Source organism: Coregonus clupeaformis, chromosome 37, assembly GCF_020615455.1.
Source record: "Coregonus clupeaformis isolate EN_2021a chromosome 37, ASM2061545v1, whole genome shotgun sequence".
NCBI lineage: Eukaryota > Metazoa > Chordata > Actinopteri > Salmoniformes > Salmonidae > Coregonus > Coregonus clupeaformis.
Genome location: NC_059228.1, coordinates 13968271 through 13988270, shown reverse-complemented (window position 1 = coordinate 13988270; position 20000 = coordinate 13968271). Strand labels below are relative to the sequence as shown.

At 45.9% G+C, this 20000-nt stretch overlaps 1 protein-coding gene across 1 annotated transcript in view; it reads right to left on the bottom strand.

Annotated features, from left to right (window-relative positions):
• The window catches only part of LOC121553354 (ankyrin-3), a gene marked incomplete at both ends in the record, with an annotated part of 222040 nt that overhangs the window by 109126 nt on the left and 92914 nt on the right, over positions 1 to 20000 (bottom strand). Inside the window, 6 exon segments of the mRNA XM_045211551.1 lie at positions 9631 to 9645; positions 10447 to 10570; positions 12790 to 12862; positions 13057 to 13152; positions 16995 to 17093; positions 18685 to 18783. Coding sequence (XP_045067486.1) covers positions 9631 to 9645; positions 10447 to 10570; positions 12790 to 12862; positions 13057 to 13152; positions 16995 to 17093; positions 18685 to 18783 — 506 coding nt within the window.

Genomic DNA, 20000 nt, shown 5'->3' with positions numbered 1-20000 from the left:
ACTAGCGTTAGATAAAGGGACTGGATGAGCTATGTCTGATAACTAGCGTTAGATAAAGGGACTGGATGAGCTATGTCTGATAACTAGCGTTAGATAAAGGGACTGGATGAGCTATGTCTGATAACTAGCGTTAGATAAAGGGACTGGATGAGCTATGTCTGATAACTAGCGTTAGATAAAGGGACTGGATGAGCTATGTCTGATAACTAGCGTTAGATAAAGGGACTGGATGAGCTATGTCTGATAACTAGCGTTAGATAAAGGGACTGGATGAGCTATGTCTGATAACTAGCGTTAGATAAAGGGACTGGATGAGCTATGTCTGATAACTAGCGTTAGATAAAGGGACTGGATGAGCTATGTCTGATAACTAGCGTTAGATAAAGGGACTGGATGAGCTATGTCTGATAACTAGCGTTAGATAAAGGGACTGGATGAGCTATGTCTGATAACTAGCGTTAGATAAAGGGACTGGATGAGCTATGTCTGATAACTAGCGTTAGATAAAGGGACTGGATGAGCTATGTCTGATAACTAGCGTTAGATAAAGGGACTGGATGAGCTATGTCTGATAACTAGCGTTAGATAAAGGGACTGGGACCAAAGCCTGTTTTAGATGGACAGCGCTAACATGGAACTTAAGGATTTTGGGCGCTGGCCAGCTGGGCAAGTAGACAGGTAGAGTTAGCCCAGGTCCAAAATCTGGGTTATGGGATATTTGAAAAGACAAACATTTCATTAGCCAGCGGGCTAGTTTGGTAAATGTTCTACAATCCCAGTCTGAACAGTACTAGCCACTGGCTAGCGTGCAAGCCTAATGCCCATCCCTACTGCCAGCGCCTAGCCACTGGCTAGCGTGCTAGCCTAATGTCCATCCCTACTGCCAGCGCCTAGCCACTGGCTAGCGTGCTAGCCTAATGTCCATCCATACTGCCAGCGCCAAGCCACTGGCTAGCGTGCTAGCCTAATGCCCATCCCTACTGCCAGCGCCTAGCCACTGGCTAGCGTGCTAGCCTAATGCCCATCCCTACTGCCAGCGCCTAGCCACTGGCTAGCGTGCTAGCCTAATGCCCATCCCTACTGCCAGCGCCTAGCCACTGGCTAGCGTGCTAGCCTAATGCCCATCCCTACTGCCAGCGCTAGCCTAATGCCCATCCCTACTGCCAGCGCCTAGCCACTGGCTAGCGTGCTAGCCTAATGCACATCCCTACTGCCAGTGCCTAGCCACTGGCTAGCGTGCTAGCCTAATGCCCATCCCTACTGCCAGCGCCTAGCCACTGGCTAGCGTGCTAGCCTAATGCCCATCCCTACTGCCAGCGCCTAGCCAGTGGCTAGCGTGCTAGCCTAATGCCCATCCCTACTGCCAGCGCCTAGCCAGTGGCTAGCGTGCTAGCCTAATGCCCATCCCTACTGCCAGCGCCTAGCCACTGGCTAGCGTGCTAGCCTAATGTCCATCCATACTGCCAGCGCCAAGCCACTGGCTAGCGTGCTAGCCTAATGCCCATCCCTACTGCCAGCGCCTAGCCACTGGCTAGCGTGCTAGCCTAATGCCCATCCCTACTGCCAGCGCCTAGCCACTGGCTAGTGTGCTAGCCTAATGCCCATCCCTACTGCCAGCGCCTAGCCACTGGCTAGCGTGCTAGCCTAATGCCCATCCCTACTGCCAGCGCTAGCCTAATGCCCATCCCTACTGCCAGCGCCTAGCCACTGGCTAGCGTGCTAGCCTAATGCACATCCCTACTGCCAGTGCCTAGCCACTGGCTAGCGTGCTAGCCTAATGCCCATCCCTACTGCCAGCGCCTAGCCACTGGCTAGCGTGCTAGCCTAATGCCCATCCCTACTGCCAGCGCCTAGCCAGTGGCTAGCGTGCTAGCCTAATGCCCATCCCTACTGCCAGCGCCTAGCCACTGGCTAGCGTGCTAGCCTAATGCCCATCCCTACTGCCAGCGCCTAGCCGCTGGCTAGCGTGCTAGCCTAATGCCCATCCCTACTGCCAGCGCCTAGCCACTGGCTAGCGTGCTAGCCTAATGCCCATCCCTACTGCCAGCGCCTAGCCACTGGCTAGCGTGCTAGCCTAATGCCCATCCCTACTGCCAGCGCCTAGCCACTGGCTAGCGTGCTAGCCTAATGCCCATCCCTACTGCCAGCGCCTAGCCACTGGCTAGCGTGCTAGCCTAATGCCCATCCCTACTGCCAGCGCCTAGCCACTGGCTAGCGTGCTAGCCTAATGCCCATCCCTACTGCCAGCGCCTAGCCACTGGCTAGCGTGCTAGCCTAATGCCCATCCCTACTGCCAGCGCCTAGCCACTGGCTAGCGTGCTAGCCTAATGCCCATCCCTACTGCCAGCGCCTAGCCACTGGCTAGCGTGCTAGCCTAATGCCCATCCCTACTGCCAGCGCCTAGCCACTGGCTAGCGTGCTAGCCTAATGCCCATCCCTACTGCCAGCGCCTAGCCACTGGCTAGCGTACTAGCCTAATGCCCATCCCTACTGCCAGCGCCTAGCCACTGGCTAGTGTGCTAGCCTAATGCCCATCCCTACTGCCAGCGCCTAGCCACTGGCTAGCGTGCTAGCCTAATGCCCATCCCTACTGCCAGCGCCTAGCCACTGGCTAGCGTGCTAGCCTAATGCCCATCCCTACTGCCAGCGCCTAGCCACTGGGCTGTCACAGAAGCAGCCATTGCAAAGATCAAATATGACCTCGCTACTACATCTCTATGGAATTAAAGCCTTGTTCACACTGCAGGCCTTAATGCTCAAATCAGTTTGGTTTTTCAAATGCATTTTGGAATACTGACTGTCCAAACAGCAAGTTACATGTGACCCAATCGGATTTGTGTGTGTTCAGACAGCAGTCATTTGCTGACATGGCTACGCTAGTTGTCATAGTAATGATGGGGGTGTGCACAGTGGTGTAGGCTGATTGGTGGTGCTGCTCGTGCTTCCTATCACTCAGAAGTTATGTCGCAAGCTAAGGTGACAACAATGCCTGCCATGGACGTTTCCCAGTTGATTAGATTGTTCAAAATCATAGTATAAGAACACTTTTAAAGCCTCAAAGGATAAGATGATCCATCTTTCAAAACGAGTCCTTTTTGTGCCACTGCAGTCAACTAGCTAGCTAAGTAACTGTTTAGCTTTCTAGCACATTCACTAATTTGTTTGTCAACAATTAACAAGCTAGTTAGCTATCACGCGTTCTTGTCAAACTGTCAAATTGTCAAAAATCATAACGATCTACACAAAATAAAGCCAGACTACGGTTTGCAACTGCGCATGGGGACAAAGATCGTACTTTTTGGAGAAATGTCCTCTGGTCTGATGAAACAAAAATAGAACTGTTTGGCTATAATGACCATCGTTATGTTTGGAGGAAAAAGGGGGTGTTGCAAGCCGAAGAACATCATCCAAACCGTGAAGCACGGGGGTGGCAGCATCATGCTGTGGGGGTGCTTTGCTGCAGGAGGAACTGGTGCACTTCACAAAATAGATGGCATCATGAGGAAGGAAATTATGTGGATATATTGAAGCAACATCTCAAGACATCAGTCAGGAAGTTAAAGCTTGGTCGCAAGTGGGTCTTCCAAATGGACAATGACTCCAAGCATACTTCCAAAGTTGTGGCAAAATGGCTTAATGACAACAAAGTCAAGGTATTGGAGTGGCCATCACAAAGCCCTGACCTCAATCCTACAGAAAATTTGTGGGCAGAACTGAAAAAGCGTGTGCGAGCAAGGAGGCCTACAAACCTGACTCAGTTACACCAGTTCTGTCAGGAGGAATGGGCCAAAATTCACCTAACTTATTGTGGGAAGCTTGTGGAAGGCTACCCGAAACGTTTGACCCAAGTTAAACAATTTAAAGGCAATGCTAGCAAATACTAATTGAGTGTATGTAAACTTCTGACCCACTGGGAATGTGATGAAAGAAATAAAAGCAGAAAATAAATCATTCTCTCTATTATTATTCTGACATTTCACATTCTTAAAATAAATTGGAGATCCTAACTGACCTAAGACAGGGAATTTTTACTAGGATTAAATGTCAGGAATTGTGAAAAACTGAGTTTAAATGTGTTTGGCTAAGGTGTATGTAAACTTCCGACTTCAACTGTATATTTGGGGAGTTTCTCCCATTCTTCTCTGCAGATCCTCTCAAGCTGTCAGGATGGATGGGGAGCGTCGCTGCACAGCTATTTTCAGGTCTCTCCAGAGATGTTCGATCGGGTTCAAGTCCGGGCTCTGGCTGGGCCACTCAAGAGCATTCAGACTTGTCCCGAAGCCACTCCTGCGTTGTCTTGGCTGTGTGCTTAGGGTCGTTGTCCTGTTGGAAGGTGAACCTTCGCCCCAGTCTGAGGTCCTGAGCGCTCTGGAGCAGGTTTTCATCAATGATCTCTCTGTACTTTGCTCCGTTCATCTTTCCCTCGATCCTGACTAGTCTCCCAGTCCCTGCTGCTGAAAAACGTCCCCACAGCATGATGCTGCCACCACCATGCTTCACCGTAGGGATGGTGCCAGGTTTCCTCCAGACGTGACGTTTGGCATTCAGGCCAAATAGTTCAATCTTGGTTTCATCAGACCAGAGAATCTTGTTTCTCATGGTCTGAGAGTCCTTTAGGTGCCTTTTGGCAAACTCCAAGCGGGCTGTCGTGTGCCTTTTACTGAGGAGTGGCTTCCGTCTGGCCACTCTACCATAAAGGCCTGATTGGTGGAGTGCTGCAGAGATGGTTGTCCTTCTGGAAGGTTCTCCCATCTCCACAGAGGAACTCTGGAGCTCTGTCAGAGTGACCATTGGGTTCTTGGTCACCTCCCTGACCAAGTTCCTTCTCCCCGATTGCTCAGTTTGGCCGGACGGCCAGCTCTAGGAAGAGTCTTGGTGGTTCCAAACTTCTTCCATTTAAGAATGATGGAGGCCACTGTGTTCTTGGGGACCTTCATTGCTGCAGACATTTTGTGGTACCCTTCCCCAGATCTGTGCCTCGACACAATCCTGTCTTCGGAGCTCTACGGACAATTCCTTCGACCTCATGGCTTGGTTTTTGCTCTGACATGCACTGTCAACTGTGGGACCTTATATAGACAGGTGTGTGCCTTTCCAAATCATGTCCAATCAATTGAATTTACAACAGGTGGACTCCAATCAAGTTGTAGAAACATCTCAAGGATGATCAATGGAAACAGGATGCAGCTGAGTTCAATTTCGAGTCTCATAGCAAAGGGTCTGAATACTTATGTAAATAAGGTATTTCTGTTTATTTATTTTTATAAATTTGCTAACATTTCTAAAAACCTGTTTTCAGTTTGTCATTATGGGGTATTGTGAGTAGATTGATGAGGAAGAACATGTATTGAATCCATTTTAGAATCAGGTTGTAACGTAACAGAATTTGGAAGTCAAGGGGTCTGAATACTTTATGAATGCACTGTATCTTGATTAGTATTCAACCCCCTAATACATGTTATGTAAAAATGTATGCACACATGACTAAGTCGCTTTGGATAAAAGCGTCTGCTAAATGGCTTATTGTATTATTATTATGTTAGAATCACCTTTGGCAGCGATTACAGCTGTGCGTCTTTCTGGGTAAGTCTCTAAGAGCTTTGCACACCTGGATTGTACAATATTTGTATATTTTTCTTTAAAAAATGATTCTAGCTCTGTCAAGTTGGTTGTTGATCATTGCTAGACAGCCATTTTCAAGTCCTCTCTGGTTTTTGTGGTTGAATCTGTGTTTGAAATTCACTGCTCAACTGAGGGACCTTCCAGATAATTGTATGTGTGGGGTAGAGAGATGAGGTAGTCATTAAAAACAATAAACACTATTATTGGACACAGAGTGAGTCCATGCAACTTATTATGTGACTTGTTAAGCAAATTGTTACTCCTGAATTTATTTAGGCTTTCCATAACAAAGGGGTTGAATACTTTTAATTTTGTATTAAAAACATAATTCCACTTTGACATTGTGGTGTATTGTGTGTAGGCCAGTGACACAAAATCTTTAATGTAATCCATTTTAAATTCAGGCTGTAACACAACAAAATGTGGAAACAGTCCAGGGGTGTGAATACTGTCTGAAGACACTGCCATGATCTCGGTAGAGATGGTCGCATTAACACAGATCCCTGGAAGCTAGATAAAGTATCAGTCCACACCAAAGGGATGCACCATCTCAACGGATCAGACTGAACCAATCAGAGGCGCCATGACTACAGAGAGATTACATCCAACAGGCTCAATACTGATACATCTCCACTACAGAGAGATTACATCCAACAGGCTCAATACTGATACATCTCCACTACAGAGAGATTACATCCAACAGGCTCAATAATGATACATCTCCACTACAGAGAGATTACATCCAACAGGCTCAATACTGATACATCTCCACTACAGAGAGATTACATCCAACAGGCTCAATACTGATACATCTCCACTACAGAGAGATTACATCCAACAGGCTCAATACTGATACATCTCCACTACAGAGAGATTACATCCAACAGGCTCAATACTGATACATCTCCACTACAGAGAGATTACATCCAACAGGCTCAATACTGATACATCTCCACTACAGAGAGATTACATCCAACAGGCTCAATACTGATACATCTCCACTACAGAGAGATTACATCCAACAGGCTCAATACTGATACATCTCCACTACAGAGAGATTACATCCAACAGGCTCAATACTGATACATCTCCACTACAGAGAGATTACATCCAACAGGCTCAATACTGATACATCTCCACTACAGAGAGATTACATCCAACAGGCTCAATACTGATACATCTCCACTACAGAGAGATTACATCCAACAGGCTCAATACTGATACATCTCCACTACAGAGAGATTACATCCAACAGGCTCAATACTGATACATCTCCACTACAGAGAGATTACATCCAACAGGCTCAATACTGATACATCTCCAACCAGAGGCATGACTACAGAGAGATTACATCCAACAGGCTCAATACTGATACATCTCCAACCAGAGGCATGACTACAGAGAGATTACATCCAACAGGCTCAATACTGATACATCTCCACTACAGAGAGATTACATCCAACAGGCTCAATACTGATACATCTCCACTACAGAGAGATTACATCCAACAGGCTCAATACTGATACATCTCCACTACAGAGAGATTACATCCAACAGGCTCAATACTGATACATCTCCACTACAGAGAGATTACATCCAACAGGCTCAATACTGATACATCTCCAACCAGAGGCATGACTACAGAGAGATTACATCCAACAGGCTCAATACTGATACATCTCCACTACAGAGAGATTACATCCAACAGGCTCAATACTGATACATCTCCAACCAGAGGCATGACTACAGAGAGATTACATCCAACAGGCTCAATACTGATACATCTCCAACCAGAGGCATGACTACAGAGAGATTACATCCAACAGGCTCAATACTGATACATCTCCACTACAGAGAGATTACATCCAACAGGCTCAATACTGATACATCTCCACTACAGAGAGATTACATCCAACAGGCTCAATACTGATACATCTCCACTACAGAGAGATTACATCCAACAGGCTCAATACTGATACATCTCCACTACAGAGAGATTACATCCAACAGGCTCAATACTGATACATCTCCACTACAGAGAGATTACATCCAACAGGCTCAATACTGATACATCTCCACTACAGAGAGATTACATCCAACAGGCTCAATACTGATACATCTCCACTACAGAGAGATTACATCCAACAGGCTCAATACTGATACATCTCCACTACAGAGAGATTACATCCAACAGGCTCAATACTGATACATCTCCACTACAGAGAGATTACATCCAACAGGCTCAATACTGATACATCTCCACTACAGAGAGATTACATCCAACAGGCTCAATACTGATACATCTCCACTACAGAGAGATTACATCCAACAGGCTCAATACTGATACATCTCCACTACAGAGAGATTACATCCAACAGGCTCAATACTGATACATCTCCACTACAGAGAGATTACATCCAACAGGCTCAATACTGATACATCTCCACTACAGAGAGATTACATCCAACAGGCTCAATACTGATACATCTCCAACCAGAGGCATGACTACAGAGAGATTACATCCAACAGGCTCAATACTGATACATCTCCAACCAGAGGCATGACTACAGAGAGATTACATCCAACAGGCTCAATACTGATACATCTCCACTACAGAGAGATTACATCCAACAGGCTCAATACTGATACATCTCCACTACAGAGAGATTACATCCAACAGGCTCAATACTGATACATCTCCACTACAGAGAGATTACATCCAACAGGCTCAATACTGATACATCTCCACTACAGAGAGATTACATCCAACAGGCTCAATACTGATACATCTCCAACCAGAGGCATGACTACAGAGAGATTACATCCAACAGGCTCCATATTGATACATCTCCACTACAGAGAGATGACATGCAACAGGCTCAATACTGATACATCTCCACTACAGAGAGATTACATCCAACAGGCTCCATACTGATACATCTCCACTACAGAGAGATTACATGCAACAGGCTCAATACTGATACATCTCCACTACAGAGAGATTACATCCAACAGGCTCAATACTGATACATCTCCACTACAGAGAGATTACATCCAACAGGCTCAATACTGATACATCTCCACTACAGAGAGATTACATCCAACAGGCTCCATACTGATACATCTCCAACCAGAGGCATGACTACAGAGAGATTACATCCAACAGGCTCCATACTGATACATCTCCACTACAGAGAGATTACATGCAACAGGCTCAATACTGATACATCTCCACTACAGAGAGATTACATCCAACAGGCTCAATACTGATACATCTCCACTACAGAGAGATTACATCCAACAGGCTCAATACTGATACATCTCCACTACAGAGAGATTACATCCAACAGGCTCCATACTGATACATCTCCACTACAGAGAGATTACATCCAACAGGCTCAATACTGATACATCTCCACTACAGAGAGATTACATCCAACAGGCTCAATACTGATACATCTCCACTACAGAGAGATTACATCCAACAGGCTCAATACTGATACATCTCCACTACAGAGAGATTACATCCAACAGGCTCAATACTGATACATCTCCACTACAGAGAGATTACATCCAACAGGCTCAATACTGATACATCTCCACTACAGAGAGATTACATCCAACAGGCTCAATACTGATACATCTCCAACCAGAGGCATGACTACAGAGAGATTACATCCAACAGGCTCAATACTGATACATCTCCACTACAGAGAGATTACATCCAACAGGCTCAATACTGATACATCTCCACTACAGAGAGATTACATCCAACAGGCTCAATACTGATACATCTCCACTACAGAGAGATTACATCCAACAGGCTCAATACTGATACATCTCCACTCAAATGAACACATGTAAGGACGTAGTTAAAAGCATCGTGAGCAAACTGTCCTCTGGTCAGTAAAATGGAGCACAACAAAATCAATGAGACATCACAACACAGTGGTTGATGGAGTTGTGATGGTTGGCTTGGAATCTGGGAAACATGTCATGCCCTCTTACCTGCAGACCTTAGGGCTATGGGACGAGGTACGAGTTTGAAATGGGGGAAAAGTACAAAACAGAAGATATTGAAAGCAACAAATGTGAGCGGGCAAAGCAGAAATGCAGTGTGGTTATAATGGGCCTGGATCTGATGCTCTGAGCTGTGTTAAACACTGACGCTCTCTGATACCTGTGGTTATTGGACCTCCCTTTCAACTGGAACTGATACCTGTGGTTATTGGACCTTCCTCGGTACTGAACCAGAGGCAGAGCAGAACTATTTCTACTCATAATGTAAACACGCTGACCAGAGCTCTGCAGCCAACACAGTACTTTTGTTCTGGCTGAGGTTAGTACCATCATAGTTTTACAGTACGACTAGATCATATCTTCTCCTTAACACCCAACTCACATCAGATAAGGGATTACTGCCCTGCTCATACTAAGACATCAATGTTTTATTTTATTTTTTTGTAATTTAGCAGACGCTCTTATCCAGAGCGACTTACAAGAGCAATTAGGGTTAAGTGCCTTGCTCAAGGGCACATCGACAGATTTTTCACCTAGTCGGCTCTGGGATTTGAACCAGCGACCTTTCGGTTACTGGCACAACGCTCTTAACCACTAAGCTACCTGCCGCCACAATCCTCAATGTTGATTGTGATATGGTTAGGGACGTTGTACTATCCTGTATCACATGATCAAATGGGCGTACTGTCTGTCCCTTAGGAACATATAGAGATATGGACGGTCCATATCAAACCCATTCTATACTGTACTAACTGCACACAGCACCACAGCTTGTCAGAGTGTAGTGGGTAGTGGGTATGGTACCTGGCGCTGCGGGCTCCGATGCTAAAGCCCACGTATCCCTCCTGGGGCAGAGAGTCGTCTCCCAGCTCTCTCAGGTCCTGGGGTGCCAGGTACTTATCCATGTCGCCTGCCATCGCATCCTCACCTGACATAACACCAACCAGTTAGAGAGTCCACAGCTCACAGTCCCCTCTCTCCAGTTAGTTAGACAGTCCTCAAGCCCCAGTCCCCTCTCTCCCGTTAGTTAGACAGTCCTCAAGCCACAGTCCCCTCTCTCCAGTTAGTTAGACAGTCCTCAAGCCCCAGTCCCCTCTCTCTCTGCTGTCCTAACTCTAACCCCTGAAAGCCCCAGTCCCCTCTCTCTCCTAACTCTAACCCCTGAAAGCCCCAGTCCCCTCTCTCTCTCTGCTGTCCTAACTCTAACCCCTGAAAGCCCCAGTCCCCTCTCTCTCTCTGCTGTCCTAACTCTAACCCCTGAAAGCCCCAGTCCCCTCTCTCTCTGCTGTCCTAACTGTAACCCCTGAAAGCCCCAGTCCCCTCTCTCTCTGCTGTCCTAACTCTAACCCCTGAAAGCCCCAGTCCCCTCTCTCTCTGCTGTCCTAACTCTAACCCCTGAAAGCCCCAGTCCCCTCTCTCTCTGCTCTCCTAACTCTAACCCCTGAAAGCCCCAGTCCCCTCTCTCTCCTAACTCTAACCCCTGAAAGCCCCAGTCCCCTCTCTCTCTGCTGTCCTAACTCTAACCCCTGAAAGCCCCAGTCCCCTCTCTCTCTGCTCTCCTAACTCTAACCCCTGAAAGCCCCAGTCCCCTCTCTCTCTGCTGTCCTAACTGTAACTGAAGCAGGTCCAGTAGGAGCGTCTCTCTCCAGAACAGACAGGCTGTTTTAACAGATCAATAGAAGCCTGGAGGCCTGTTCCACTGTCCTGTCCTGTCCCCTGCTCTGCTCTGCCATGGGACACACAGCTGACAGGACATATCCGCCACCTCGGTTAGTCATACTACGCTTGTTTAGTCACTGAATACAAAGCAATGGTTTAAGCAGTGAAAACAACCTGTTCAACTTTTAAAAAAACAACAACACCCATTCTAAATGTAGAAACCAATATAGCAGCTATGACGAGTAGCTTGTAGAGTTATCCGTCCAGGGGAGTCCCAATGCAGAGTGTTGAATGACGTTAGAGAGAGACGACGCAGAGGAAAGGAGGGGTTAAAAAAGTAGAAACTAGAGCAAGTGCACATCAACCAGCCAGCTGTCATCTAGCGAGGGGAGAACAGCATTCCACCAGCGATCACCCCTGCTGATCCTATCCACGGCAACCCCTCCCCCATTCCTCCAACCTCCCCCCTCCTCTCTCCCCCCCCTCCTCCCCTCTCCCCTCCTCTCCACCTACTCCAACCTCACCCCCTCCCCCTCCTCTCCCCCCCCTCCCCTCTCCCCCCTCCCCTCCTCTCACCTCTACTCCCCCTCCTCCCCTGCCCTCCCTAACCGCAGAAACACATAACAAAACTTGACAGACCTCATCTGGTTACATTCCTCACAAGACTGTCCAGTCAAGTATTACCCCCCCTCTCTCCCGCCACCCTCTCTCTCCCAATCACCCCAGAAAACTTACTTCACACTCTCTCTCCCAATCACCCCAGAAAACTTACTTCACAGTCTCTCTCCCAATCACCCCAGAAAACCTACTCCACCCTCTCTCTCCCAATCACACCAGATTACTCTCTCTCTCTCTCTCTCTCTCTCAGACTTTACAGAAATACTGAAGAAGAATATCTGGAGACCAAATGAAAGAAAATACAACTTAGTCAATAGACAGAGCTTTAGAAATCCTGAGCTGCTTTTAAACTAAAGAACCTCCCAGTGGCTCAGATCTGTGGAACTTGAATGAAAAGATCACATTCAAGTTCTCTAACCTGGCAACCCAGATAAAGGCATATTTCATGAATACCAAAGCATGAAATACAGAGTCCATGACAACACACCAAGCGTGAGACAGGAGGAGAGGAGATCTGGTTAGTCTAAGACGGACTGAGACCAAAGAAAAGAAGGAACTCAAACATCTGCTGAAGAAACAAAGAACAACTAAAAAGGCGAAAGTACCTTCTTCAACATCAGATAAATAGTCTTCATTGAGCATTTCAGGTACATTGGCTTTACCAACTGTGTAATTTGAACAAGTAAAGTGTTAGAAAAACAAATATCCATAAAAAAAATCATTGAAAAATGATAAAGCATTAAAATACATAAATCTAAACCATATCTTATATCGATTTATCGTAAGGATATGATAAGGTTAAAATAACATCTCCTGCATCTCTCACTGGATATGATCAGGTCATTATAACATAACTCCTGCATCTCTTACCCTCATCATCTGACATGTCCAGAACCTCGTTCATGGTTTCTGGAATGTTCATGTTATGCTTCTCGGTCACCGTCTAGAAAGGGAGTAGACATTATAATGAGTTCTTAACAAAGGACGGATGTTATGTTACATTTCAATAACTGTAAGAAAACAGATATGTCTAATACAGCCTACTGTATTTCTCATGGTGTTTAAGAAGCAGTCTTGAGGTTTGAGTTAATACAGGACAGCTGTTTCATACAGTAGCTTAGTACTTAGGAAGATCACCAGAGTGGTCTGTGTTTCCTCGGTGACGACCTTCAGAGTATCCACTACAGAGATGTACCCCAGTCTCCTGGCGATGGACAGGGCTGTGTTACCATTCTGTTAAAGACATAGTCAGACATTAATATTACTGTGACCCCTAACCCCTAACCCCTTAACCCCTAACCCCTAACCCCTAACCACTAACCCCTAACCCCTAACCCCTAACCCAGCCTCCTGGCGATGGACAGGGCAGTGTTACCATTCTGTTAAAGACATAGTCAGACATTAATATTACTGTGACCCCTAACCCCTAACCCCTAACCCCTAACCCCTAACCCAGCCTCCTGGCGATGGACAGGGCAGTGTTACCATTCTGTTAAAGACATAGTCAGACATTAATATTACTGTGACCCCTAACCCCTAACCCCTAACCCTAACCCCTAACCCAGCCTCCTGGCGATGGACAGGGCAGTGTTACCATTCTGTTAAAGACATAGTCAGACATTAATATTACTGTGACCCCTAACCCCTAACCCCTAACCCCTAACCCAGTCTCCTGGCGATGGACAGGGCAGTGTTACCATTCTGTTAAAGACATAGTCAGACATTAATATTACTGTGAACCCTAACCCCTAACCCCTAACCCCTAACCACTAACCCCTAACCACTAACCCCTAACCCCTAACCCCTAACCCCTAACCCCTAACCCCTAACCCCTAACCCCTAACCCCTAACCACTAACCCCTAACCCCTAACCCCTAACCCAGCCTCCTGGCGATGGACAGGGCTGTGTTACCATTCTGTTAAAGACATAGTCAGACATTAATATTACTGTGACCCCTAACCCCTAACCCCTAACCCCTAACCCAGCCTCCTGGCGATGGACAGGGCAGTGTTACCATTCTGTTAAAGACATAGTCAGACATTAATATTACTGTGACCCCTAACCCCTAACCCCTAACCACTAACCACTAACCACTAACCCCTAACCCCTAACCCCTAACCCAGTCTCCTGGCGATGGACAGGGCAGTGTTACCATTCTGTTAAAGACATAGTCAGACATTAATATTACTGTGAACCCTAACCACTAACCCCTAACCCCTAACCCCTAACCCCTAACCCAGCCTCCTGGCGATGGACAGGGCTGTGTTACCATTCTGTTAAAGACATAGTCAGACATTAATATTACTGTGAACCCTAACCCCTAACCCCTTAACCCCTAACCACTAACCCCTAACCACTAACCCCTAACCCCTAACCCCTAACCACTAACCACTAACCCCTAACCACTAACCCCTAACCACTAACCCAGTCTCCTGGCGATGGACAGGGCTGTGTTACCATTCTGTTAAAGACATAGTCAGACATTAATATTACTGTGACCCCTAACCCCTAACCCCTAACCCCTAACCACTAACCCCTAACCCCTAACCCCTAACCCAGCCTCCTGGCGATGGACAGGGCAGTGTTACCATTCTGTTAAAGACATAGTCAGACATTAATATTACTGTGAACCCTAACCCCTAACCCCTAACCCCTTAACCCCTAACCACTAACCCCTAACCCCTAACCCCTAACCCCTAACCACTAACCCCTAACCCCTAACCACTAACCCCTAACCACTAACCCCTAACCCAGCCTCCTGGCGATGGACAGGGCTGTGTTACCATTCTGTTAAAGACATAGTCAGACATTAATATTACTGTGAACCCTAACCCCTAACCCCTAACCACTAACCCCTAACCACTGACCCCTAACCACTAACCCCTAACCCCCTAACCACTAACCACTAACCCCTAACCACTAACCACTAACCCCTAACCCCTAACCCCAGTCTCTGGCGATGGACAGGGCAGTGTTACCATTCTGTTAAAGACATAGTCAGACATTAATATTACTGTGAACCCTAACCCCTAACCCCTAACCACTAACCCCTAACCACTAACCCCTAACCCCTAACCCCCTAACCCCTAACTTCTCTAACTCCCTAACCCAGTCTCCTGGCGATGGACAGGGCAGTGTTACCATTCTGTTAAAGACATAGTCAGACATTAATATTACTGTGAACCCTAACCCCTAACCCCTAACCCCTAACCCCTAACCACTAACCCCTAACCCCTAACCCCTAACCACTAACCCCTAACCCCTAACCCCTAACCCAGCCTCCTGGCGATGGACAGGGCAGTGTTACCATTCTGTTAAAGACATAGTCAGACATTAATATTACTGTGAACCCTAACCCCCTAACCACTAACCACTAACCACTAACCCCTAACCACTAACCCCAACCCTAACCCTCCTAACCACTAACCCCTAACCCCCTAACCACCTAACCCTACTAACCACTAACCCCTAACCACTAACCCCTAACCCCTAACCACTAACCCCTAACCCCTAACCTAACCCCTAACCCAGTCTCTGGCGATGGACAGGGCTGTGTTACCATTCTGTTAAAGACATAGTCAGACATTAATATTACTGTGACCTACCTAACCCTAACCCCTAACCCTAACCCCAACCCACTAACCCCTAACCCCTAACCACTAACCCCTAACCCCTAACCCCTAACCCAGCCTCCTGGCGATGGACAGGGCAGTGTTACCATTCTGTTAAAGACATAGTCAGACATTAATATTACTGTGACCCCTAACCCCTAACCCCTAACCACTAACCCCTAACCACTAACCCCTAACCCCTAACCCCTAACCCCTAACCCAGCCTCCTGGCGATGGACAGGGCAGTGTTACCATTCTGTTAAAGACATAGTCAGACATTAATATTACTGTGACCCCTAACCCCTAACCCCTAACCCCTAACCACTAACCCCTAACCACTAACCCCTAACCCCTAACCCCTAACCCCTAACCACTAACCCCTAACCCCTAACCACTAACCCCTAACCACTAACCACTAACCCCTAACCACTGACCCCTAACCCTCTAACCCCCTAACCACTAACCCCTAACCCTAACCACTAACTCCCTAACCACTAACCCCTAACCCCCTAACTCCCTAATCCCCTAACCCAGCCTCCTGGCGATGGACAGGGCTGTGTTACCATTCTGTTAAAGACATAGTCAGACATTAATATTACTGTGACCCCTAACCCCTAACCCCTAACCACTAACCCCTAACCCCTAACCCCTAACCCCTAACCCCTAACCCCTAACCCCTAACCCCTAACTTCCTTTAACTTCTTACCCCTTAACCCCTAACCACTAACCCCTAACCCCTAACCCTAACCCCTAACCCTAACCCCTAACCCCTAACCCCTAACCCATAGTGTTGGTGACTGTGTATTTCACTGTGCAGTCCCAGCTGTGGCGGCTTTGGGTCATAGCAATGTCTCCCAGAATCCTTTGCTCACCACAGTGAGGTGGTTGGGAGAGGCTCCGTGCTGCAGCAGGTGTGTGTGTGTGTGTGTGTGTGTGTGTGTGTGTGTGTGTGTGTGTGTGTGTGTGTTCTGTTCTCACCACAGTCAGGTGGTTGGGAGAGGCTCCGTGCTGCAGCAGGTGTGTGTGTGTGTGTGTGTGTGTGTGTGTGTGTGTGTGTGTGTGTGTGTGTGTGTGTGTGTGTGTGTATGTGTGTGTGTCTGTGTGTGTGTGTGTGTGTGTGTGTGTGTGTGTGTGTGTGTGTGTGTGTGTGTGTGTGTCTGTTCTCACCACAGTCAGGTGGTTGGGAGAGGCTCCGTGCTGCAGCAGGTGTGTGTGTGTGTGTGTGTGTGTGTGTGTGTGTGTGTGTGTGTGTGTGTGTGTGTGTGTGTGTGTGTGTGTGTGTGTGTGTGTGTGTGTGTGTGTGTGTGTGTGTGTGTGTGTGTGTGTGTGTGTGTGTGTGTGTGTGTGTGTGTGTGTGTGTGTATGTGTGTGTGTGTGTGTGTCTGTTCTCACCACAGTCAGGTGGTTGGGAGAGGCTCCGTGCTGCAGCAGGTGTGTGTGTGTGTGTGTGTGTCTGTTCTCACCACAGTCAGGTGGTTGGGAGAGGCTCCGTGCTGCAGCAGGACGTTGATGATGTGGGTGTGGCCTTGCTGGGCCGCCTGGTGAAGGGGGGTGTGGCCGTTCTGAAGGGGGAGGAGGAGGGGTCAGACACACCTCTTTTATTGAACATATGAACACACCCACTCAAACACCCACAGCTACAGCCACAAACATCTATATAGATGTCGGCTCACACCATTATCCCAGAAACCCTAGACCCACTCCAATTTGCATACCGCCCCAACAGATCCACAGATGATGCAATCTCTATTGCACTCCACACTGCCCTTTCCCACCTGGACAAGAGGAACACCTACGTGAGAATGCTATTCATTGACTACAGCTCAGCATTCAACACCATAGTGCCCTCTAAGCTCATCACTAAGCTAAGGATCCTGGGACTAAACACCTCCCTCTGCAACTGGATCCTGGACTTCCTGACGGGCTGCACCCAGGTGGTAAGGGTAGGTAACAACACATCTGCCATGTTGATCCTCAACACGGGGGCCCCCCAGGGGTGCGTGCTCAGTCCCCTCCTGTACTCCCTGTTCACCCATGACTGCATGGCCAGGCACGACTCCAACACCATCATTAAGTTTGCCGACGACACAACAGTGGTAGGCCTGATCACAGACAACGACAAGACAGCCTATAGGGAGGAGGTCAGAGATCTGGCCGTGTGGTGCCAGGACAACAACCTCTCCCTCAACGTGACCAAGACAAAGGAGATGATTGTGGACTACAGGAAAAAAAAGAGGACCGAGCACGCCCCCATTCTCATCGACAGGGCTGTAGTGGAACAGGTTGAGAGCTTCAAGTTCCTTGGTGTCCACATCACCAACAAACTATCATGGTCCAAACACACCAAGACAGTCGTGAAGAGGGCACGACAAAGCCTATTCCCCCTCAGGAGACTGAAAAGATTTGGCATGGGTCCTCAGATCCTCAAAAGGTTCTACAGCTGTGCCATCGAGAGCATCCTGACTGGTTGCATCACCGCCTGGTATGGCAACTGCTCGGCATCCGACCGTAAGGCACTACAGAGGGTAGTGCGTACGGCCCAGTACATCACTGGGGCCAAGCTTCCTGCCATCCAGGACCTCTATACCAGGCGGTGTCAGAGGAAGGCCCTCAAAATTGTCAAGACTCCAGCCACCCAAGTCATAGACTGTTCTCTCTGCTACCGCACGGCAAGCGGTACCGGAGCGCCAAGTCTAGGTCCAAAATACTTCTCAACAGCTTCTACCCCCAAGCCATAAGACTCCTGAACAGCTAATCATGGCTACCCGGACTATTTGCACTGCCCCCCCACCCCATCTTTTTACGCTGCTACTACTCTGTTAATTATCTATGCATAGTCACTTTAACTCTACCCACATGTACATATTACTTCAACTACCTCAACTAGCCGGTGCCCCCGCACAATGACTCTGCACCGGTACCCCCCTGTATATATAGCCTCCCTACTGTTATTTTATTTTACTTCTGCTCTTTTTTTCTCAACACTTTTTTGTTGTTGTTGTTTTATTTTACTATTTTATTAAAAAAGAAATGCATTGTTGGTTAAGGGCTTGTAAGTAAGCATTTCACGGTAATGTCTACACCTGTTGTATTCGGCGCATGTGGCAAATAACATTTGATTTGAGATATGTTCAATCTGTAGGTGAGCCTTACCTTGGTTTTGGCGTTGACCTTGGCCTGGTTCTTTAGCAGGAAGTTGACCATCTTCACGTTTCCATAGTGACACGCCACGTGCAGCGGAGTGTATCCCATCTAGGGACACAGAAACAGAAATCAAATGTCATGCCTGGTGAAACATTTCTAAAGCTACCAACATTAACATGTTCAATGGTTTCAGGAGACTTTCTAGAACCTTCAAGCATGTTGATTCAAATAACTGTTTGATAGATCTAGATTATAGCAGAACGAAATGAATAACGTTCCATGCAGAATGGATACGACATTTAGAGAGTTAATGTTGTTGTAGTCAGGTCTGCATGTAGATATCAGAGCTTGTTAGAGTTGTAGTGCTTCAGTGTTGTAGTGTTTCAGTGTTGTAGTGTTTTAGTGTTGTAGTGCTTCAGTGTTGTAGTGTTTCAGTGTTGTAGTGTACGGTTGTAGTGTAGTACTGTAGTAGTGTTTTATAATACTGTTGTACTGTAGTATTGTAGTGTTTTAGTGTAGTGTTTTAGTGTAGTGTCGTAGTAGTGTTTCAGTGTTGTATTGTTGTAATGTTGTATTGTTTCAGTGTAATGTAGTGTAGTAGTGTTGTAGTGTAGTGTTGTAGTGTAGTGTTGTAGCGTTGTGTAGTGTTGTAGTGTAGTGCTATGGTCTCTCTCTCATCTCTCTGGTCTCTCTCTCTCATCTCTCTGGTCTCTCTCTCTCACATCTCTCTGGTCTCTCTCTCTCATCTCTCTGGTCTCTCTCTTTTATTATATATTTTATAAATTATTATAAATATATATATTTTTTTTATAAATATTTATATTTATTATATATATATATATTATTTTTTTTTATATACTTTATATTATATTTTTTTATATATATTATTATATATTTTATATATTTTATATTATTTAATTTTTATTATATATATATATATTTATTATATATGATTATATATATATATTCTTATATTTTTATTATAATATATTATATTATTTATATATTTATTATATTTTATATTATATATATTTATATATATTATATATATTATATATTATATATAGTAAATATATATATAAATTATAAATATATATTAAATATATATATATTATATATAAATATATATATATATATATATTATATATAATATATATTATATTAATATATTTATATTATAATATATTTATATATAAATATATTATATATATATATAAATATTATTTAAATATATTATTATTATAAATTATTTTTTTATTTTTTATATTTTTATATAATTATATTTTATATATATTATATATATTATATATATATATATATATATA